At 38.2% G+C, this 21,039-nt stretch overlaps 1 protein-coding gene across 4 annotated transcripts in view; it reads right to left on the bottom strand.

The window, feature by feature from the left end:
* The window catches only part of AKAP7 (A-kinase anchoring protein 7), a 177,101-nt gene that overhangs the window by 101,405 nt on the left and 54,657 nt on the right, over nt 1-21,039 (bottom strand). For all 4 annotated transcript variants that reach the window (XM_034990648.1, XM_034990649.1, XM_034990647.1 and 1 more), the window contains 2 exons: nt 13,815-13,951; nt 5,538-5,698 (listed from right to left, as the gene is read on the bottom strand). In XM_034990648.1, the coding sequence (XP_034846539.1) occupies nt 5,538-5,698; nt 13,815-13,951 (298 nt within the window). The remainder of the gene's footprint in view (nt 1-5,537; nt 5,699-13,814; nt 13,952-21,039) is intronic.

The raw sequence follows: 21,039 nt of genomic DNA, 5'->3' as shown, positions 1-21,039 counted from the left end.
ATTTATTCTGTACCAAATACTGTTCTTTATGTACATTATATTTCATACATATATTATAATGAATGATAGTAATAATTTTTTTTTTTAAAAAAAGCACACAGAATTTAGAGCCAGACTGCCCAGATTTGAGTCCTGGCTCTATGACTTACTATTAAATTATTTAGCCTCTTTGTGCTTCATTTTCCCTATCTATAAGATAGGAAGATAATAATGGTCTCTATCTCATAGAAATGCTAAAATTAAATGAGTTAATATTTGTAAGATGGTAAGAATAATGGCACAAAGTAAATCCATTTAAGTGTTTGACTGAAAATCAAGTAAAATAAAAGAGGGGAGGTAGGGAACCATGATATGCCACTCCAAAATACACTACTTTGGCACAAGAATTTTGAGCAAATGAGAATCAGTAGATGCAGAAAGAAACCTTCCAGATCTTTCCTTGGCTGACTAAAAGCAGACACTTCTGAAAAATGAGACTGCCCCAAATCCCCTCCAAGATGGACCTGTACAAACCCTACTCTTTTAGAGCACCCCATATGTTTACCTTCCCAAAATTTGCCACTCCAGAAAGCCTAAAACCCCTTTTTTTGTCTTATCATTTCTCTACAAAGTTACTGTTCTTCTATTAAGATCCATATCAGCCCAAGTTCTAACCACCCTCTTGAGTTACTCTTCACTGAATCTTCTCTACATGATGTGTACTGCACACATTAATAAAATCCTTGTTTTTCTGTTAATCTTTTATTGGTCTAATTTTACAGGGTCCCTGAGGGACAATCCAGGAGAGTAGAAGGAAAAACACATTTCCTCCCCTACAGGGACAGTGGAAAAGGGGATGTGAAGGGACAGGAAGAGTGGGGGACCTGTGTCTAGGAGAGCGTGCACACAGAAGCAGGTCATGCAACAGAGCCTCTGAAAGTCCTCAGTGGAACAGGGTTGTGATTCAGACATCCTGACTGGGGAGAAAAGCTGGTCTTTGCTTATTCTAAATGAAGTGTAGCAAAGGTGTTCTGATGTTTTTAAACATAGACTAACCCAGGCCATGAAGGGGAAGGATGCCCACCTGCCTGTGGTAGTGAGAAGTCCAAGACTTCTAACATCTTCTGTTATAGAAGATATTATATTTCTTCTGTAATAGAGCAGCCTAGAAAGGCCCAAAGATACCAGCAACCAAAGAGATTCCCCACAACAAGCAGAAAACATAGGGCATATGCTCCCCATCTTTTGGGGAAAATGTCCGTCAGCATAAGAGAAAGTATAATGTTCAAATGAACATCCTAAAAACCTTTCACTTTTCCTTATATGAGATAAATATACTTGGAATGTTTTCTTATGCTAACCAAGGGGACTTTCCTAAAAAAAAAGATTTGCAAGAACTATTGTAATTCTAGTGGGCTAAACTTTTAGCAATCTCTCAATCTAATACACATCTTAACAAAATTACAGCTTTGCAATGCAATTTCATCATTGTAAGATGTGGAGAAATGCCATATAAATGCATAATTTTCACTACCTTCTTAGCTCTATGAGCTACCGTGTACTTCTAAGGAGAAAGTAGGTGCTGTTTTATTCTGGAAAAACAGAATCTCTCAAGGTCAAGATAGGAAGCTGATACACAGAGTTCTGATGCCACACACCTTACTGGCTTCCTCAAGCAGCTATCCCATAAACCTACATGGACATGGTGTGCAAAGATGGGCTTGGTCTCTTCAGCCCACTAGGCAGCTACCAGAAACAACAGTTAGCAACAGCACATCTGGATGCATAATTCAAGTACTGATGGTAAAAGCACATATAGTCAGACTGTATTAGTCCAAAATGTATAATAATTTTCTTCAATTTTACACATTAAAAACTCTAAATTATTCTTTATCCTGAAATTTTTCAGCAATGAATTCAAGTATTAGGGCCTAAAATTCAGTTATTTTTTCATAACAACTATATAATATTTTAAGAATGTTTCTTTTAACTTATAAATTTTAAAACTCTATGAAAACTAGGTAAATCAAACTATTCATGAATTATAATTTTCAACAACTTTTCAAGTTAGTTTTACTTATAATATGTACTTAAACTTCTTTATCAATACTTTAATAATTAAATTTATTTTCTTTAAAAATGCTGCTCTCCATTAAGTCAAACTAGCTCTGCCTTCACTATTTTGAACAAATAAGATTTTAATATTCTTGTATCGGCATATACACACACATAGTTTATTATACTTTTAAAAAAATGTAGTACACCCTGGTCAATTCTAAAAGTAGAAATATATTATTTGAATAAGTAGTTTATAAAATGTGATACAAAGACAAATTACATTATTTACTGATACTGTTGGACTAAAGCAATACTAATCCTGAGGCATTCTTGTCAAAATAAATCTAATGAAGTTGTCAAAATAAATCTAATGAAGTAAAATGCTGACAAAAATTCTCTGTATTGAACATTCTATCTGAACACTATATATATGGAGTATTAGTCCATTTATTGACTAAACTTCAACAAAAATTTTCCATATACACATTTAAATATTTAGATTTCTTATAAAAGTGTATGAAAACTATAATCAAAAGCAACAGTACAAAATACACATAAAAGATTAAAAGCAAGCAATAACAAACAGTGATTATGTGAGGACAGAATGCTATTCTCCCTCTATTTTCCATTTTTGTAATGTTTTGCTTAAAGTTTGGAAAAGTGTATGTATTTTTAAGCAATAGTCTCTCACATCAAGAAAAGAATTACAGGGGCAGTGGCCTTTCCTAAAATGACAAACCAACACCCTTGGGCTCATAGTCATACTAAAGCTGGCAAAATTTCACATTCCTCAGCACACAATGGATCTTTCATCAATACTGGAAACTGCCTTTGTGAGAATATTTGCTAAGAATGGATGGAATTCTCAATGTTGCAAGCACCCATTGAATTATTCAAAAGAACAATGAATGAATGACTAATTAGAAGTGTTTCTTGAGATCAGGGATATTTATATTCCAAAAGAAAAAAACCTAAATCTAGCATTTTCTCCAGAACAGTTAGGAAGAACAGATTAAGTTTGTTAACCATATATGGGCATTGGTTCCCAAATGCTTTGCTATCAAAACTGTTAGAGTTGCCTTTTTCTTGACCAACTAATAATTTTAATTCCTCCTTGACTCATAAATATTGTTTGCATGTTTGTTGATATGTACTTTGCTCCACAAAAGAAAACTTAACCAACAATGAAATGAAATTTGATCCTCAATGTCTCCCTTAACCCAAAAAGAGAAGCCCTTTTGTTTTTCGTTTTTCTGGTTTTTTAAAATTATTTATTTATTTAAATAAGCTCTGCGGCCAACGTGAGGCTCAAACTCACAACCCCAAAATCAAGAGTCACATGCTCTTCGGACTGTGCCAGCCAGGCACCCCAAGATGTACCTCTGAATGAGTAACTATAAAACTACATAAAGATAATGTAATATTAAGTTAAAAAAAGTATGTCTCAAAAGCTCATATACATGATAAGGTTAAAACCACTTAAAAATACATATACTTTGGGAGAATATAAGGAAATAATAAACACTAACTTCAGGATGATGGTTAGCTTAAATGAATTATGGCCATGGGATGGATTAATGAAAAGGATAACACAGTTAAGGTTATTACCAGTGTCCTAGCTTTTGTTTCATGGATTTTGTTTTGTGTTTTTTGTTTGGTGGCAGATTCCCAGGTGATTATGATACCATTTTAAAATACAGATGGATGAAAAAAATAAATAAATAAAATAAAATAAAATAGAGATGGATGGATGGCCGACAGATGATTGATAGATAAAGTGGAACAAGCATGGACCAATGATAATTGTGTTATGAACCAAAGATCACTAAACCTGAAATGAAATAACAGGAAATGATCCAACATGATATGAAGATAAAAATTCTTTACAGCATGTAGATTAGCAACCAAACTACAATCTCTGGATCAACTCAAAAGTCATTCATCCAGATTTTATAACTTTCTTCTTCTACTTCACTAAACACTTTCAATTATGCTGCACAAAGTGACCAGTCAGACCTTCTAACATCACCAGTGAACTTCTGCTCAGAGAGTACAACCTAAAAAGAAAGGGGAAAAAAGGTAGCACAGAGGAAAAGCTGCTGTCTCACCCACGGACTCTCTGGAATGGGGCTGACAATGCCCACAAAGCCTGAATAGGCAACTGGTAATTCTTATCCATACTGTCAATACTTACTAAATGCCAAGTATATGTCAAATGTCATGAAAAGCACTAGAATCCTTCAGATTTATGATTAGGACAGTCCTAGCAGATATTTAAGTCCAGCCCATCACCTTCCAGAGCCCAGAATCAACATATCTTCAGGTCAAAAAATCGAGATAGGACAGTCACAGTGGAAACAGTATGGAGGTTCCTCAAAAAATTAAAAATAGAAATACCATATGGATCCAATAATTCCATTCTTGAGTGTTTACCCAAAAACAAAAACGCTAATTTCAAAAAGACATATGCACCACTATGTTTATTACAGCATTATTTACAATAGCCCAAATATGGAAGCAACCCAACTGTCCATCAATAGACAAATGGATAAGGAAGATGTGGTGTATATACAACAGAATATTCCATAAAAAAAGATGAGATCATGCCATTTGAGACAACATGGATAGACCTATAGGGTATTATGCTAAATGAAATAAGTCAGGCAGAGAAAGACAAATACTATATGATTCTACTCATGAGTGGAATCTAAAAAATAAAACAAAACAAATGAATAAACAAACAAAAAGCAGAATCAGACCTATGAATACAGAGACCAAAATGATGGCTGCAGTAAGGACGGGGGGCGGGTTGGGCAAAATGGGTGAAGGGTGGTGGGAGATACAGGCTTCCAGTTATGGAATGAATAAGTCATGGGAGGGCGTCTGGGTGGCTCAGTCAGTTAAGTGACCGACTACTGGTTTCAGCTCAGGTCATGATCTCGTGGGTCATGAGATGGAGCCTTGCGTCAGGCTCCCTGCTCAGCAGAGAGCCTGCTTGAGAGTCTCTCCATCTGCCCCTCCCCCCCAACTCCATGCTCTCTCTCCATGCTCATTCTCTCTCTCTCTCTCCCCCTCTCTCTCTCTAAAGTGGATAAATAAATCTTAAAAAAAAAAAAAGTCATGGGAATAAAAGTTACCACATAAGGAATATAGTCAGTGACACCATAATAGTGACATATTGGGTAAGATGGTAGCTACACTTGTGGTGAATATAGCATAATGTATAAACTTGTTAAATCACTATGTTGTACACCTGAAACTAATGTAACATTGATGTCAACCATACTCAAAAAAAAAAAAAAATCAAGATAACTTCAGGTATTTTATTTGGCTGCTTACCTACACATGCAAATGCTAGAGCAGCTCATTTATAAAATAAGGTTATAATGGCTCTCCAAAGTTAAAAGATTTCAAATTTCTATTACAAGAATTGGGGATGGGGAGGAGATTATTTCTTCAACAGATGAGATTTCACATGGATGTGTTGCTGTTTGTTTTACCTGCTATCTCCAAAAGTGAGTTTACATGATCTCCTTCTGCCAGCTTCACAAATCCAACCTGATTTCCAAAAGTGTCAATCCCTTGAAAGGGCAAAATCAACTGTTTTCCTTGGAGGATTTCTTCTATGAATGGTTTTAATTCCAAAAGAGCACCAATACCACTGGTAAGAGATAATATAATTTTCAGTAACATATTAAGTAATAAAATATATAAAACCAAACAAATAATCAGTTTTAGAAAGATAAATTTGGTATTTGTTCTAATTAGTTTAAAGTTCAAAAATAACTTCAAAACCTAATCTATATGATTAAAATAAAACTATTATTAATTTTTTTTAATTTTAATTTTTTTTATTATGTTCCATTAGTGAACATATAATACATCCATTAGTTTTCGATGTAGTGTTCAATGATTCATTAGTTGCGTATAACACCCAGTGCTCATCACAACACATGCCCTCCTTAATACCCATCACCTGGTTACCCCGTCCCCCACCCCCCGCCCTTCTGTAACCCTCAGTTTGCTTCCCGGAGTCCAGAGTCTCTCATGGTTTGTCTTCCTCTTTGATTTTTAAACAAAAACTATGGAAGAAGGGAATTAAATCTTTACTTAATTATAATTTATATTATATCAAAGACATGAAAGAAAATACTATTTTATAGTTCACCAAGAAGTTGTTTTTTTTTTTTAAGATTTTATTTATTTATTTGAGAGAGAGAGAATGAGAGAGAGCACATGAGAGGGGGTAGGGTCAGAGGGAGAAGCAGGCTCCCCGCCGAGCAGGGAGCCCGATGCGGGACTCGATCCAGGGACTCCAGGATCATGACCTGAGCCGAAGGCAGTCGCTTAACCAACTGAGCCACCCAGGCACCCAAGAAGTTTTTAATCCAGGGAACACTGCACAGACAACTCAAAAAAAAAATTACTGATCATATATTCCAAAAACCTAATACCAAAAGAGCTCCTATTAGATTCTGTGGAAAGTTCTGGATTCTTATTAAAAGTACTAATACAGGGCGCCTGGGTGGCTCAGTTGGTTAAGCGACTGCCTTCGGCTCAGGTCATGATCCTGGAGTCCCGGGATCGAGTCCCGCATCGGGCTCCCTGCTTGGCGGGGAGCCTGCTTCTCCCTCTGACCCTCCCCCCTCTCATGTGCTCTCTCTCTCTCATTCTCTCTGTCTCAAATAAATAAATAAAATCTTTAAAAAAAAAAAAAAGTACTAATACAGTATTTATTGTATTTACTTAGGGTAAATACTATTTGCAAAGTACTCTACTAAAACTTAATATTCATTATCTCTTAAACTATAATAGCCTCTATAACAAGGTAATACTGTAACTGGATTAAACAAAATACAAGCTTATATTTGCCAACTACAACCACATAAGTTTATTTCTGTTTAACCTATGTGATTATAGGACTACTCTGTTTCAAATGCTTTCTTTTTCTTCATAATAACAAATGTTTACTATATGAATGAATTAAACATGATCAGGTTTCGAATATTTTGAAAATTAGGATAAATTATTCCCATCTTTAAGAGAATTCTGGTGTAGGTATGTTGTTATGAGAAAAAAAATTAAAATCTCACTAGAGGGCAGCAATTACTCCAAAAAGAAGGGTACAGTCTTACATAATGTAAAGGGCTTTAAAACACCCTTCTGTTGAAACATCATTAATTTAAACTGTCTTGATCGGTGTGATTTGTTCACCAGTAATTATATGTCAAATGTGTGAAAAGAAATGTAGGTATTTTTCTAGCTCTTTCATATTTCTAAATTGGTTTTCATATAAAGTTTGTAACAGATCTCATCCATAACTTCATACTGAGTTTCAATTCTCATCTATGTCATAACAAAATGTACAATACTTCAAAATACCTTTGGAAAGGTCAACATTTCTCATTGTACCTCCAAACCCGCATCCTAAATCTAATCTTTCCTGACTGTATTTATGTTCATCCAAAAAGACACAGTGTACATAGGTCTACTGCAAGACTGTCCTTCACTGCGTGCTGGGAGTTAGAGCATGTGAAAGTTGAATGGCCACTTTTGGCTCATCTTTCGTAAACTGGGGAATTCAAGATACTCATTTTAAATGTAACTATGCACTAACGCAGGCCATGCTAAAGGTTAGGGCTTTTCACAGTGAATTCTTTATGCCATTTTTCATTAAAGAAATAGAGATGATCTAAACTCAGACCAGTTTCAGTTTTTTTCAGTTCTCTAGGAGCATAAACCAATAAATAAGTCCCGATGAGATGTCACTGATCACAGAGTAAGAAAAAGTCATAGTGTCTATTGGTAAGTATCACTAACTTTCAAATTCTTTTAAATAGAATATCTTTTCAAGACTGATTTATGGAAAGACTTCTTCATGGTAAAAAGGGTAAAAAGTAAATGCATACATGAAACAGAACTCTGAAACTAGAGTTCAGACCCAAAGGTGTATTTATTTGCAATTAAGGCAGGACAACCATCTTTTCAACTCAGCAGCTGGGTTTGGCCTTACAAATTTCTATGCCTTTCTTCTACATCATGAGGGCAAAGGACCTGAGGTGGTATCTGAAGAAATTCATGATTTAAAAAAAAAAAATTTTTTTTTAAGTAATCTCTGCACCCACCACAGGGCTTAAACTCACAACCCTGAGATTAAGAGTCACACGCTCTACTGACTAGGCCAGCCAGGCGCCCTGAAGAAATTCATGATTTTACAAAATGCTTCTGCATGCTCCATACCCAACCCATTGGTCAATATATCATTAAACACCTAAATAATGATACTACATTTTGAAAAGTTAAGAACACAGAACAAGGAACTGATAATACAGACGTCAACATATTATACAGTAAAGGATGAAAGGTAAAGTGAAAAGATTAGAGACTTAGAAAATCCTTCATATAAATAATGTTTTACCAGAAAACCCAATCGTTTTCTCTCTAACTATATAGCTACCCAAAGCGAAGTCACATCTTGATTCTGTTCCTTATTTAAAAGTTAACACTGCTAGGGCGCCTGGATGGCTCAGTCCATGAAGCGGCTGACTCTTGACTTTGGCTCAGGTCATGATCTCAGGGTCCTGGCACGGGGCCCCGTGTCAGGCTTCCCACTCAGCAGGGAGTCTGCTGGAGGATTCTCCCTCTCCCTCTGCCCCTCCCACCTCTTGCATGCTCGCTCGCTCTCTCAAATATCTTTTTAAAAAACAAAATAAAATAAAAAATAAAAACTCTGCCACAGACACTTCCCTGGTTTCCCAAACTAGTAGCAAATCTTTACTTCTTTGAAATTCCATTAATACTTTATATCTTATGAAACATACCAGTTTTTATGTTTTTCTATTATAGTTATTTGAGTTCATATGGTATCTAGTCAACTTAATTGTATAATCCATGAGCATAAGAGCCATCCCTGATTCATCTTCATTTTCCCCAAAGCACTTAGTTCAGTATCTTGCACATGACTGGTAATTAACACTGGTTGAGTTGCAAAACATTGTCTTGTCTGTAGAGCAAATCTCATTATTTCTTAGATTTTTTTATTATAACTTTTGTCAAGAAGAATTACTAAACTGCAAATATCTGGTCATCATCTTCTAGTAGAGAGAATATTCCCAGTATCATAAAGTTGCATAAGGATGCCACTTCCAACACAAAGTTGACTTGCTAAACATTGCGTTTTTTCACAAAACTAAAAGTATTTGCAAAAGGCCCTGGTAAAACACAGGCCTGAATGACACAGAGTCACCATGCTCTCCGTACAGGAATTCTTCAACATGTGATGCCATGACTTAGGGCAAGACGATGCTGCCTCATTCAGGACCGTCCCATGCGCTGCAGATGGCTTAGCAACCCTCACTCCTGCCCATCAAATGCCCATAGCACTCCTCAGTAATCGTGACACCCAAAAATACCCCCCCCCAAATATTTCTAAAAGTCTCCTGCAGAAGGCAGTCTTGCGTCCACGGAGAAATGTAAGCAGTACGATACATTGGAAGCATACCTGCCCCCTCATCCCAACCCCACTGGACACCACGTGCTCATCAGTAGAGGCCACCGAGGTATAGGAAGCCATTCATATCTGTGCAGACTGATCTTTCCCACTTCTCTTATGCCCTGTGCTCATCCTCTCCCTCCTGCCTCCACCCCACCCTTCTCTTTGCGCCTCCCCATCTTTCACACACACACACCCCATGGAGTACTAAGAAAACTGACTAGTTCTGGCTTCTCTACTGACCAGTATTTGCTTAATTACTAGGGCTCTTGCTTCCTCATATGTATAAGGGAGATGGCATTTCTGTGCTACCTCCCAATACCATTAAGAGAATAAAAGGAAATAATACCTGTATGGGGGATGGAAGCTGGGGAGCCGAGGCTGACAGAGATATGCCATACACCAACGCCAAGACCCATTTCTGATGACAAAGATAAACCTAAACCTACTGATCAATGGTGACTCAACCTTTTCTGGTTTAAAAAAGGCTCTTTGGGGTACAATTATTCAGTTAATTCAAACCTCCTTTCAGGAGTTTTTCCCTTCCTTCTCTCCTCCTCCTTCCCAAGGAATCCAGCATACCCTTCTAAAAGAACTGAGGAAGATCTCTCAACTGCTTGCTGTTTGAGTCCTCAGAGAGTCCCATTTCGGGGGGACTGGTCTGGTCATATCCCTGGGCGCCCTATATCAGGGTACATGACAGCATGCTTATTCTTTCTGGGCTTCGCACCAGCAGGTACTGCCGAAGCACAAGATCTCTGGTCAAGAAACATGGGTGTTCAGCAGTGTCCTCATCCCTTACCTAGCTCCTGATTCACCAATTCTTTCTGAGTTGGACTTCCAAGTCCACCCACCAGGGCACAAGAAACTTCTGCATCCATTTTTATGTCTTGATAGGCAATGGGGAATTGAAGGAACTTCCTCAGGTCCGTCTGTTAGAAATCTTCCTCGACTCTAATCTACCACCTATGTGACACCACATTCTTCTAGCATTAGTTAAACAGGAACTTCTCCAAAGAGCTTGCGTTTTCCCCATACCCTGAGAACCCCAAACCGACGTGAGTGTCTCTACCATTCCTAATTCTCTGCTCCAGCACTGGTGGGGGCCAGGCTTGGAAAGAACATTCAACCCCAACAGGGGAGCCAGAACATTGTGTCTGCCTTCATGCCTCGAAGACTCCACCTAGCACTGGAGGGGCTCCATACTCCTTCCAGCCCAGGACAAGAAGACTCACAGCAGCCATCTACAACCCTCCTCAAAGTTGTCTGTGCTTTCACTGAAGTTCTTTTGAATTTGTTGCTGGTTCAGGATCTCCCACTTGCCACCCCTTACACCAGCTCACCAAGAGAAAAGACTGAGGTCCCCCAAGAAAGAAGGAATTCTGCCTCCAGACTGCCTTGAACTTGAGACTACATCAACTCTTCCCTGGATTTTGGACTTGCCAGCCTCCACAGTCACATGAGCTAATTCCTTAAAATAAATTCCGTATGTAAGTGTAGATACAGATATGTCGAGATATCAACATATCTAGATACCCGTACAGACATACATCCTATTGGTTCTGTGTCTCCAGAGAACACTGACTAATTCACTGTTCTAACACACACAGGGCACCACTCTTCTCTCAGGCTTTCATCTTCTCCTTCTCCTTTGGCTTCTTTTCCTTTGAGAGCATCAAAGTATTTTGTCTTCTGATTGGCAAAGTGAACAGTGAAAGTGAGGCAAGTAAAAAAATCTTCCAGGCCTCTCTGCAATTGCAGGGTGCCCAAGACCTGCTCTTGGGTAGATCAGGTTAGAAGAGATCAGAAGACCAATCTCTAGAGACATGAAGGTCTACTGTTTAAAAGACATAACTACAAAAATTGTAATTTGGTTTCATATTTTGAGTTACTAGTTCATTGTTTTCTCCCTTTCCCTCACCCTCCTCCCAATGCACGCCTTGTTCTTCATTCCCTCAGGAAACTACATGTCAGGGTAGAAAACAGAAGTAACCTGCAATGCATTCTGACTCTGGTTTTCCAAAGAGCTAAAGCTTCAGCTTAATCCAGAAAGCTATACAGAAGGTAACAAGGAAAGGAGCAATCATACGTACAGACAGAGTAACCCAGAGAACTGGGGGGAAGACCAAGGTTTCGCCACTCCAGGCTGAAAAGCAGCAGCCAATGACTCATACCCAACCTTTACGGCACAACTCTAGAATTCGGAGTGGGCAGTATACAGGTACTCTAAGATTGAGTAAGGTAAAATGGTAATTGTCTACTGACCTAAGGGAATGGCAGTTCTAATGACTAACAACACTGGCTGCCTGCGTGTGCCAGGCCCTGTACGAGGAGCTCTTACGTGTACTGGTACTACTATTTTTCCCATTTACTTAAAAAGTGGACAATTTGCCCCAAATCAGGTTGTGCCATGGTTCCAAAATCTTTACCAAGAATCCTAACCTAAATGGTCAGCCTCCAGAGTGCTTACATGATTAACATGGGCAAAACAACTGCATGACCAAGGGCTACTATTTGATAACAATAACAGAGTTGAAAAGTCTAAATTAGGAGGAATATTTGTATTGTTAATTCTGTACATTGACTATTAGTTGGAATAAATTATAACAAAGATACCGATTGAGACCTGATTTATGACCGAGGATGTGATCTATTCTGGAGAATGTTCCATGGGCACTAGAGAAGAATGTGTATTCCGTTGCTTTGGGATGGAATGTTCTGAATAGGTCTGTGAAGTCCATTTGGTCCAGTGTGTCATTTAAAGTCTTTATTTCCTTGTTGATCTTTTGCTTAGACGATCTGTCCATTTCAGTGAGGGGGGTGTTAAAGTCCCCCACTATTATTGTATTGTTGTCAATGTGTTTCTTTGCTTTTGTTATCAATTGCCTTATATAATTGGCTGCTCCCATGTTAGGGGCATAAATATTTACAATTGTTAGATCTTCTTGCCACTCTGCAAAACAGTATGGAGGTTCCTGAAAAAGTTGAAAATAGAGCTACCATATGATCCAGCAATTGCACTACTGGGTATTTACCCCAAAGATACAAAATAGGGATCAGAAAGGGTACGTGCACCCCGATGTTTATAGCAGCAATGTCCACAATAGCCAAACTGTGGAAAGAGCCAAGATGTCCATCGACAGATGAATGGATAAAGAAGATGTGGTATATATACAATGGAATATTATGCAGCCATCAAAAGGAATGAGATCTTGCCATTTGCAACAACGTGGATGGAACTGGAGGGTATTATGTTGAGTGAAATAAGTCAAACAGAGAAAGACATGTATCATATGATCTCACTGATATGAGGAATTCTTAATTGCAGGAAACAAATTGAGGGTTGCTGGAGTGGGGGGTGGGGTGGGAGGAATGGGGTGACTGGGTGATAGACACTGGGGAGGGTATGTGCTCTGGTAAGCGCTGTGAATTGTGCAAGACTGTTGAATCTCAGATCTGTACCTCTGAAACAAATAATGCAATATATGTTAAGAAAAAAAAGAAGAAGAAGAAGAAGGTAGCGGGAGGGGAAGAATGAAGCAGGGGAAATTGGAGGGGTAGACGAACCATGAGAGACGATGGACTCTGAAAAACAAACTGAGGGTTCTAGAGGGGAGGGGGGTGGGAGGATGGGTTAGCCTGGTGGGGGTATTGAGAAGGGCACATTCTGCATGGAGCACTGGGTGTTATGCACAAACAATGAATCATGGAACACTTCATCTAAAACTAATGATGTAATGTATGGGGATTAACATAAGAATAAAAAAAAATTATAACAAAGAATGCTTCCTTAGAATTTCAATGCCTCGGGCGCCTGGGTGGCTCAGTTGGTTAAGCGACTGCCTTCGGCTCAGGTCATGATCCTGGAGTCCCTGGATCGAGTCCTGCATCAGGCTCCCTGCTCAGCGGGGGGTCTGCTTCTCCCTCTGACCCTCCCCCCTCTCATATGCTCTCTAATAAATAAATAAAATCTTTAAAAAAAAAAAAAAAGAATTTCAATGCCTCTGGGTTCTGCTATGTTTACTCATATTAAAGTAGTAACTTGGGCGCCTGGGTGGCTCAGTTGGTTAAGCGACTGCCTTCGGCTCAGGTCATGATCCTGGAGTCCCTGGATCGAGTCCCGCATCGGGCTCCCTGCTCGGCAGGGAGTCTGCTTTGCCCTCTGACCCTATCCCCTCTCATGTGTTCTCATCTCATTCTCTCTCAAATAAATAAATAAATAATCTTAAAAAAAAAAAAAAGTAGTAACTTGAAAAGTGATATTCAGGGAAGGCATATTACTCACATGTTTACTTCATCTTCACTTAATAGCTGCATCACTAGCAGGGTAATATGAAAGGAGCCATCACTGGTCATTGCTTTGGCTAGTTGCTTATCTTGTTGTATTATTGCATTTTGCAGGATCTTAATTCCTCTTGTAATCTAATCACACACACACACATATACACACAAAACATAGATTAGGCAAGCAAAATTTCCTTACGGCAATTTGTAAATCAAGAGAAAAATAAGCAACAACCAAAATTAGAACTGTGTCAAGATGCTTCAACCAAGCAATGCTTAATTACCTACTTGTTCTCAAATATCCTGGATAAAATGACTTGGGAAGCTTAATATGATGTATAAGTTTTTAAAAATCATACAATCCTTGTTCATCTTAAAAACATCAAGCCTAGGGGTGCCTGGGTGGTGCAGTCAGTTAAGCATCCAACTCTTGATTTTGGCTCAGGTTGTGATCTCAGAGTCCTGAGACTGAGCCCCACGTCGGGTTCCGTGCTCAACATGCAGTCTGCTTGAGATTCTCTCTCCCTCTCCCTCTGCCCCTCCCACTCATGCACACGCTCTCTGTCTCTAAAATAAATAAATAAATCTTAAAAAGAAAGAAACAAACATCAGGCCTAATACCCTTATTTTACAAATTGGGTCACTGGTTGAGCCCACTGGTTGACAACCTCTCAGTGACCATGCATCTTTTCAGAAACTTGTCCTTGGAATATGCAGTATGACTCACGATAATTATGATCTTTCCTAAAATAAAAAAAAAGTTTCATTCTTGCCACAGAAAGGTCAAACCAGCAGACAACATTCCATTCCTGTTGGAAGTATTATTTATTTGTCCCCAAATGAATGTGTCTGAGAACCCATTCTTCATGGCCTTTAAAATTTTTTAGGACAGCAATAATCTCAACAGGAGTGACTATTGTCATTTTTCCAGATGTGTGAGGAGGGGCATAACCATGGAGAGTTGCAAAGAGGTCCAAATGCATATGTTACAAAAACAATGACAGTCTGCATGGAGTGAGAGCCCTCGTCTCTCATCAGACTGCCCCCTCTCAGTCTCTGCTCTGAAACAAGCAGGGGGGACGATGTTCTTCCCTCCTCCTCTTCCAGCTAGGTACAATTCCAGTCAACTTCTCCATGTGAGTGTACTGGAAGATGGTTGGAATGTGAAACAGCGAACTGAGCAATACTCAGAGAAAAGAGAGCACACAGAAGCTCTGAGGCAGCAGAATTCGTCAGAGAGCAAAGGGGAAGGAGAGGGGGCTGGCAACAGAAGCAGAGTCCATTAAAAAATAGCAGAGATAAGAAAAAACAGAATCATGAGTACAGCAGACTGTTCTGATACTAGAGTAGCTGTTTTATGCTGAACAATGTTCCCATTATCTGCAGAATGTGACTGAACAAATCATGAGATGCCATCCTGGGATCTGACTTCCCGTGTATCTTTACAATAAATCCACATCACCCAAAATAATCTCAGCATTTCTCTGCTTCTTGCCATCTGGAAGACAGTGACACAGGAAATGCTGTTTTCCTGGGAGGAAGTTATGCAGTAACACCCAACATACTATTTCCCAAGGCAAGATGTCACTTCCATGAAACCTAGCAAAAGAATATTGATAGCCTGATAAACAAAGCGCTCCTGACGAATAGTACACAAAGATCATACAGAGTCACTTTCCTCTACTATCAATAAAACTAAATTGTAAACACCTCAAGGGAAATGCTCATTTCTCCTAACCCACCCTCTCACCATGGTGACTAGTAACAATAATAAAAACAATATTTAAAAGTATACCTGAAACTAACAGAACACTGTATGTTAACTACGGTAGAATTAAAATAAAGTAAAATAAAATAAAGAAGAGAACTGGCACGAGGACATACCAGTAAATATCAGTCCACATTATTCTAAAATGTGTTTTTCACCTAAAATTTATTTGACATTTTCCAAATATTAAATACATAGAATATCTTTGTTTTTTTAATAGCCTAGGGTTCCAATTTAATTATCTACTCCCTTACTTATAGAAATAAAGTTTTTTCTCAAAAAAATAGTTTTTAATTAAGGAAACAAAACAAAAAAACAGTATTTAAAGAACTATAGCAGTAACTAACCTTTATGGTGTGATCACTAGGTTCTAGGTACTAAAGTGAGCATTTTACACATATTAGTTCACTGAAGCCTCTGAACATTGCTATGTGGTAGATATGGGTATTAACTCTATTAAAATAAATTGAAAAACAGAAGATTAAAAAAAAAACTCTTCAAAATCATATACCCAAAATAGCAAAGAACTTAAGGATAAATTACAACACATGAGAAAAAATGCAACAGATAGAAGGAATTGGTTTATTTTCAAGAGGGGATAAATAAATATATATTTTTATATATATAAAATGGAATGTTACTCAGGCATAAAAAGGGATGAGATCTTGCCATTTGCAAAAAACATTGATGGACCTGGAGGGTATTATGATAAGTGAGATAAGTCAGACTGAAAAAGACAAATATCGTAAGATTTCACTTATATGTGGAATCTAAAAAACAAAACAAATAAACAAATAAAAACCAGAAGGAGACCCACAGATAAAGAAAACAAACTCATTGCCTAATATAAGGTATGGAACACTGCCAATATTAAAATCAATGTTCCTCTACCCTACGTAGTTCTGCTTCCAGGGTACCATCTGGCAATGTTTGGAGATATTTATGTCATAACTGGGGACTTGCTACTTGTTTTTTGTTTGTTGGTTTGGTTGGTTGGTTCTTTTAAAGGTTTATTTGAGAGACAGTGGGGGGGGCAGGGGGGAGGGGGGAGGGAGAGAGAGAACCCCAAGCAGACTCCCCACTGAGCACGGATTCCATCACAGGGCTCAATCCCAGGACCCCGAGATTATGACCTGACCCGAAAAACAGGAGTCAGACAGACACTCAACCACCTGAGCCACCCAGGCACCCCAGGACTTGCTACTTGAACCTAATGGGTAGAACATCTACCTTTTCATAAAAACACTCTTCATTCTGGGCTCAAATAATAACCATATGGAAATTCAGGATAATGATCGAAAAATTGCATTCATTTGTGTAGGCAGCATTTTAGTGCAATGTCCAGCATGATAAAACAGTTTCAGACCATTCACACTGAAAATTAAAAACCATAAAATACTTTGAAGGTTAATTCTCTAATGTCACACAGTACTTACGATGCAGGATTACCTTCAACCTATGAAAATTCTAAAGATAATCTAATCAAGTAATATATATCTTTTTTTTTTTTTAGTTTTATTTATTTAAGTAATCTCTACACCCACCATGAGGCTTGATCTCACAACCCTGAGATCAAGAGTCGGATGCTCCTCCGACTGAGCCAGCCAAGTGTCCTGAATCGAGTAATATATTTCCAGCTATGCTTTGATGCTCCAGATTAATTTATAATATTCCTTGATATCATCTTAAGAGCTTCATAAATCCTTTTTTATTCCTAATTACATTCTTAAAACATAAAAGAAAAATGAAAAAAACTTCAGAGTCTTCCTCCGTAAGCCACTTTAAAAAGTACCAATGTCATTAAAGGCCAAAGAAAACTAATTTTTACAGCCACTGTTTAAAATTCTATAAAGCTATTAAAGCTTGTCTGTCACCCTAATCCCCAGCCATTGACAGTACTTCACAGGCACATTCTAAAAACCTAATACTATAGAGTCATATTTAAATATGATATTGAGAGAAACTTTTAAAAATAAGAGCATTATTAAAATCTTAAATATTTCATTATTATCTTTGTGTTTAGGGAACAAGAACAAACATCCACTTGTTAAACCTCACCACTAAGCCATATTCCACATGCCTAAAAATAATGCAGTAAGAAAATTCATTTGTATATCTTTTAAGCTTTCTAATGGACTCAAGGCATATATGAGTGCAAAGAAAAAGCCTTAAAGTTACAGTGCTTCTGCATGAGGAAGAGAAGTGACATTCCAACACAGAGTAGGAGAATGTCTTTGACCCCATCTTTTGACATTATTTTCAGAATTTTTTGAAGCTGTTAACTTATATTGTTCCTAAATTTGCTGCCTCATTAAGATTTACTAGAATTATCACTTCAATTCGCTACGTAACTTTTCTTCATTGCTGAATACTTTCATTTTTCTTGCTTGTCTACAACCATGAAAAGAACTTGAAAAACTGATGACAGAGCAAAACTGGAGTAAAAGTAAAAAATCATCCTCTGGGGCACCTGGGTGGCTCAGTCGTTAAGCGTCTGCCTTCGGCTCAGGTCATGATCCCAGGGTCCTGGGACCAAGCCCCGCTTCAGGCTACCTGATCCGCGGGAGGCCCGCTTCTCCCTCTCCCACTCCCCCTGCTTGTGTTTCCTCTCTCGATGTGTCTCTCTCTGTCAAATAAAATCTTTAAAAAAAAAAAAGTAAAAAATCATTCTCAAATAGGAGAATTTTTCAAACCTACCAAGTGCTTAACATACACACCATGATAGCAAATACTTTTACAATTACATATCCCAGAAAAGAACTGAATACTTTTATTATGTTTATAAGACCAGCAATTTTCACATTACAAAATGATGAAATATGGAATTAAATGTTACAAATGCCTTTTAAAACCCCCAAAGAAAATAATATTTTTCCATTAGTATAAAAAATTATCTTATAAAAAATTAATACACTCCTGAATTCAGTTTCTAATTGTTCCCTTGCATTTTTTCAGTGCTGATTTACCTTTTAATATTACCACTCATAAGAAAGCACATAAAACTAACATATGAGTAAATCCAACTAGAATTAATAATTAATTAAATAATTCTAGCCACTTAGGAAACATGTAGGATTTATTATAACTCCATTAAATTTTTTCCTTCTTTATTTTTATTTTTAAACTAATGTATAATTGCAGGTAATGGAGAAACACATACTTTCATATACTTGAAACTAGGATATTTTTATGCAGCCATTCTAATGCATTTTCCAATTCTATTTCTTAAAAGTATGAAATTATGAATTTCCATTAATGAAGAATTTCAAACATCTAAGAATAGGTTTAAAAATCAAAGACCCATATAAGTCTGAATACTTTTTTCTTTAAAAGTAGATGCCAACAAGTAGAGGCCAAAAGTAGAGCAACTCATTGTGAATGTGCTAGCTTCTAAAAGCTTGTTTGCAGGTCACTTAATTGGAACTTGGAATACAGTCTCCCATTGAAACAATGTTATAAATGCTGCTTCTTTTCCCAGGCCTTCCCACAAAAGCTCATAAGTAGTTTTAAAAGAAAATTTAACATCTGATACTTTAAAACAAACAAACAAAAAAGATGTTCATATAAAAGATATAAAATGTATCTCCTAATCTTGTCCCATCCTACCTCTCCTCCCTATATTCGTATGTAAGCTTTCTGTTACCTACAAATAAGTCTCTTGAGAGGGAAACATTAAATTATTTGGTTTCCAGGTCCCTTGAAACATGCATTCCCCATAACTACCAGTCACCCTACCCTCAAATGATGGCTGTTAAACCCGTATTATGAAACCACCATTTATAACACTGTATTTCTTATCTGTAAATTATTGTAAATGTTTTGGTGTGACTTGGTATGCCACAAACACATCTCCAGCCCTGAAATGACAGTATTTTGTGTGTGTATATTTCTATTCCTGCCAAGCTCTGCTCTAGGTACTGGGAATGAGCCGAAGAACTTTGTGCGGAAGACGAACACGTTCAGGTTGCAAGGATGGTAGATCACAAAAGGAAAGCTATGAGAGCCTGGAGGTGGCAGGGTGGGGGTGACTGAGGCGAGGTGGTCACCAGTGAAGAGGCTGGAGCTGAGATTATGGCATTAAAAAAACCAAGAAGAGAGGAAAGAAAACTCCCAGACAGAAAAGGCTTTCTCTGGGGGCAGAGGGAACCTGGCAAGTTCAAGGCCAGAGAGGCTCAAGGAGAAGGGACAAATGCCAAAGTGGAGAAAGCTGACCCATGCAGAACCTCACAGAACATGGTAAAGCCTCTGTCTTTGTCCCAAAACCAACAGGAAAATAGTGAAAGATATAAGCAGGTTGGTGACATGTCCAGATTTGGGGTTAGAAAATAATTATCACCTCCATTTTACACCTAAAGAAATGTAAACTACAGAAATGAAGTCACCTGACCTACATCCACAGCGAGTTTGTAGCCCAGATGGTATTCAAACAAGGCCTGTAGGACTCCAACGCTGCACTCTTCCCACTTTCTACACAACCTCCCAGAGAGTGGGAAGCAGAAACAAAAGCTATGGCAGCTTACACGGTGAAAACTAAGAGATGTAGACCATTCTTTCTCTTCCCCTTGCTCCAGGCACTTTTGTGGCCCAAATCCTGAACTAAGTGGCAGAAGGAAAGAATTTCTCGACCCCCTTTCATCTTCATCCCCTTCCCCACCATATCACCCCACTGACCTTCACTGGAAGAGGCAGGAGGCCAGAATGAGGAGAGGAGGGGTAGGGCCGACATGAAGGGGACATTGAGCTGCTGTTCAGACTACCACGGGAGCCACAGATGGAGGAGTGAAGGGAGACAGACTACAGGAAGGGCCTAATTAGAGCAACTTACAGAAGTGCTTCCCAAACTTCTATACTGATGGAGTGTAGTGGAACAATCTCTACGCTGCAAAGGAACCTGGGGTCTCTTCCAACCACAAATCGTGTGTCCGTGGGGAAGTCACTTTGCCTGTTTCACACTCTGGGGCCTAAGGACCTGGCTTTGGACTTATCAGTTAAGCCGCATCACCTCTCTTCTAACTCCCATATGTGCAGATGATCCTAAATTTCAAAGGAAACCCGTCTAAATAACTCATAGGTATTTTAATGCACTATATAATATGTAACATAATAGATAATTGCTCATGACATTAAACTCTGTGTCACCTGAACACTTTTAAGGACTATTGTACTGTTAACCCACCACTCTTTACTGGTGTGTTGCAGTAAAATCAAAATCTAATTCATTACTGCATTAAATTCTAAAAACTTGGGGCGCCTGGGTGGCTCAGTCGTTAAGCATCTGCTTTCGGCTCAGGTCATGATCCCAGGGTCCTGGGATCGAGCCCCGCATCGGGCTCCCTGCTCCGCGGGAAGCCTGCTTCTCTCTCTTTCCCACTCCCCCTGCTTGTGTTCCCTCTCTGGCTGTGTCTCTCTGTTAAATAAATAAATAAATAAATAAATAAATAAATAAATAAATAAATAA

Source organism: Mirounga leonina, unplaced genomic scaffold (genome assembly GCF_011800145.1).
Source record: "Mirounga leonina isolate KUSES-001 unplaced genomic scaffold, KU_Mleo_1.0 Mir_53, whole genome shotgun sequence".
NCBI classification, from domain to species: Eukaryota; Metazoa; Chordata; class Mammalia; order Carnivora; family Phocidae; genus Mirounga; species Mirounga leonina.
The sequence above is the reverse complement of the archived record's forward strand: the minus strand, read 5'-3'. Positions and strand labels throughout refer to the sequence as shown.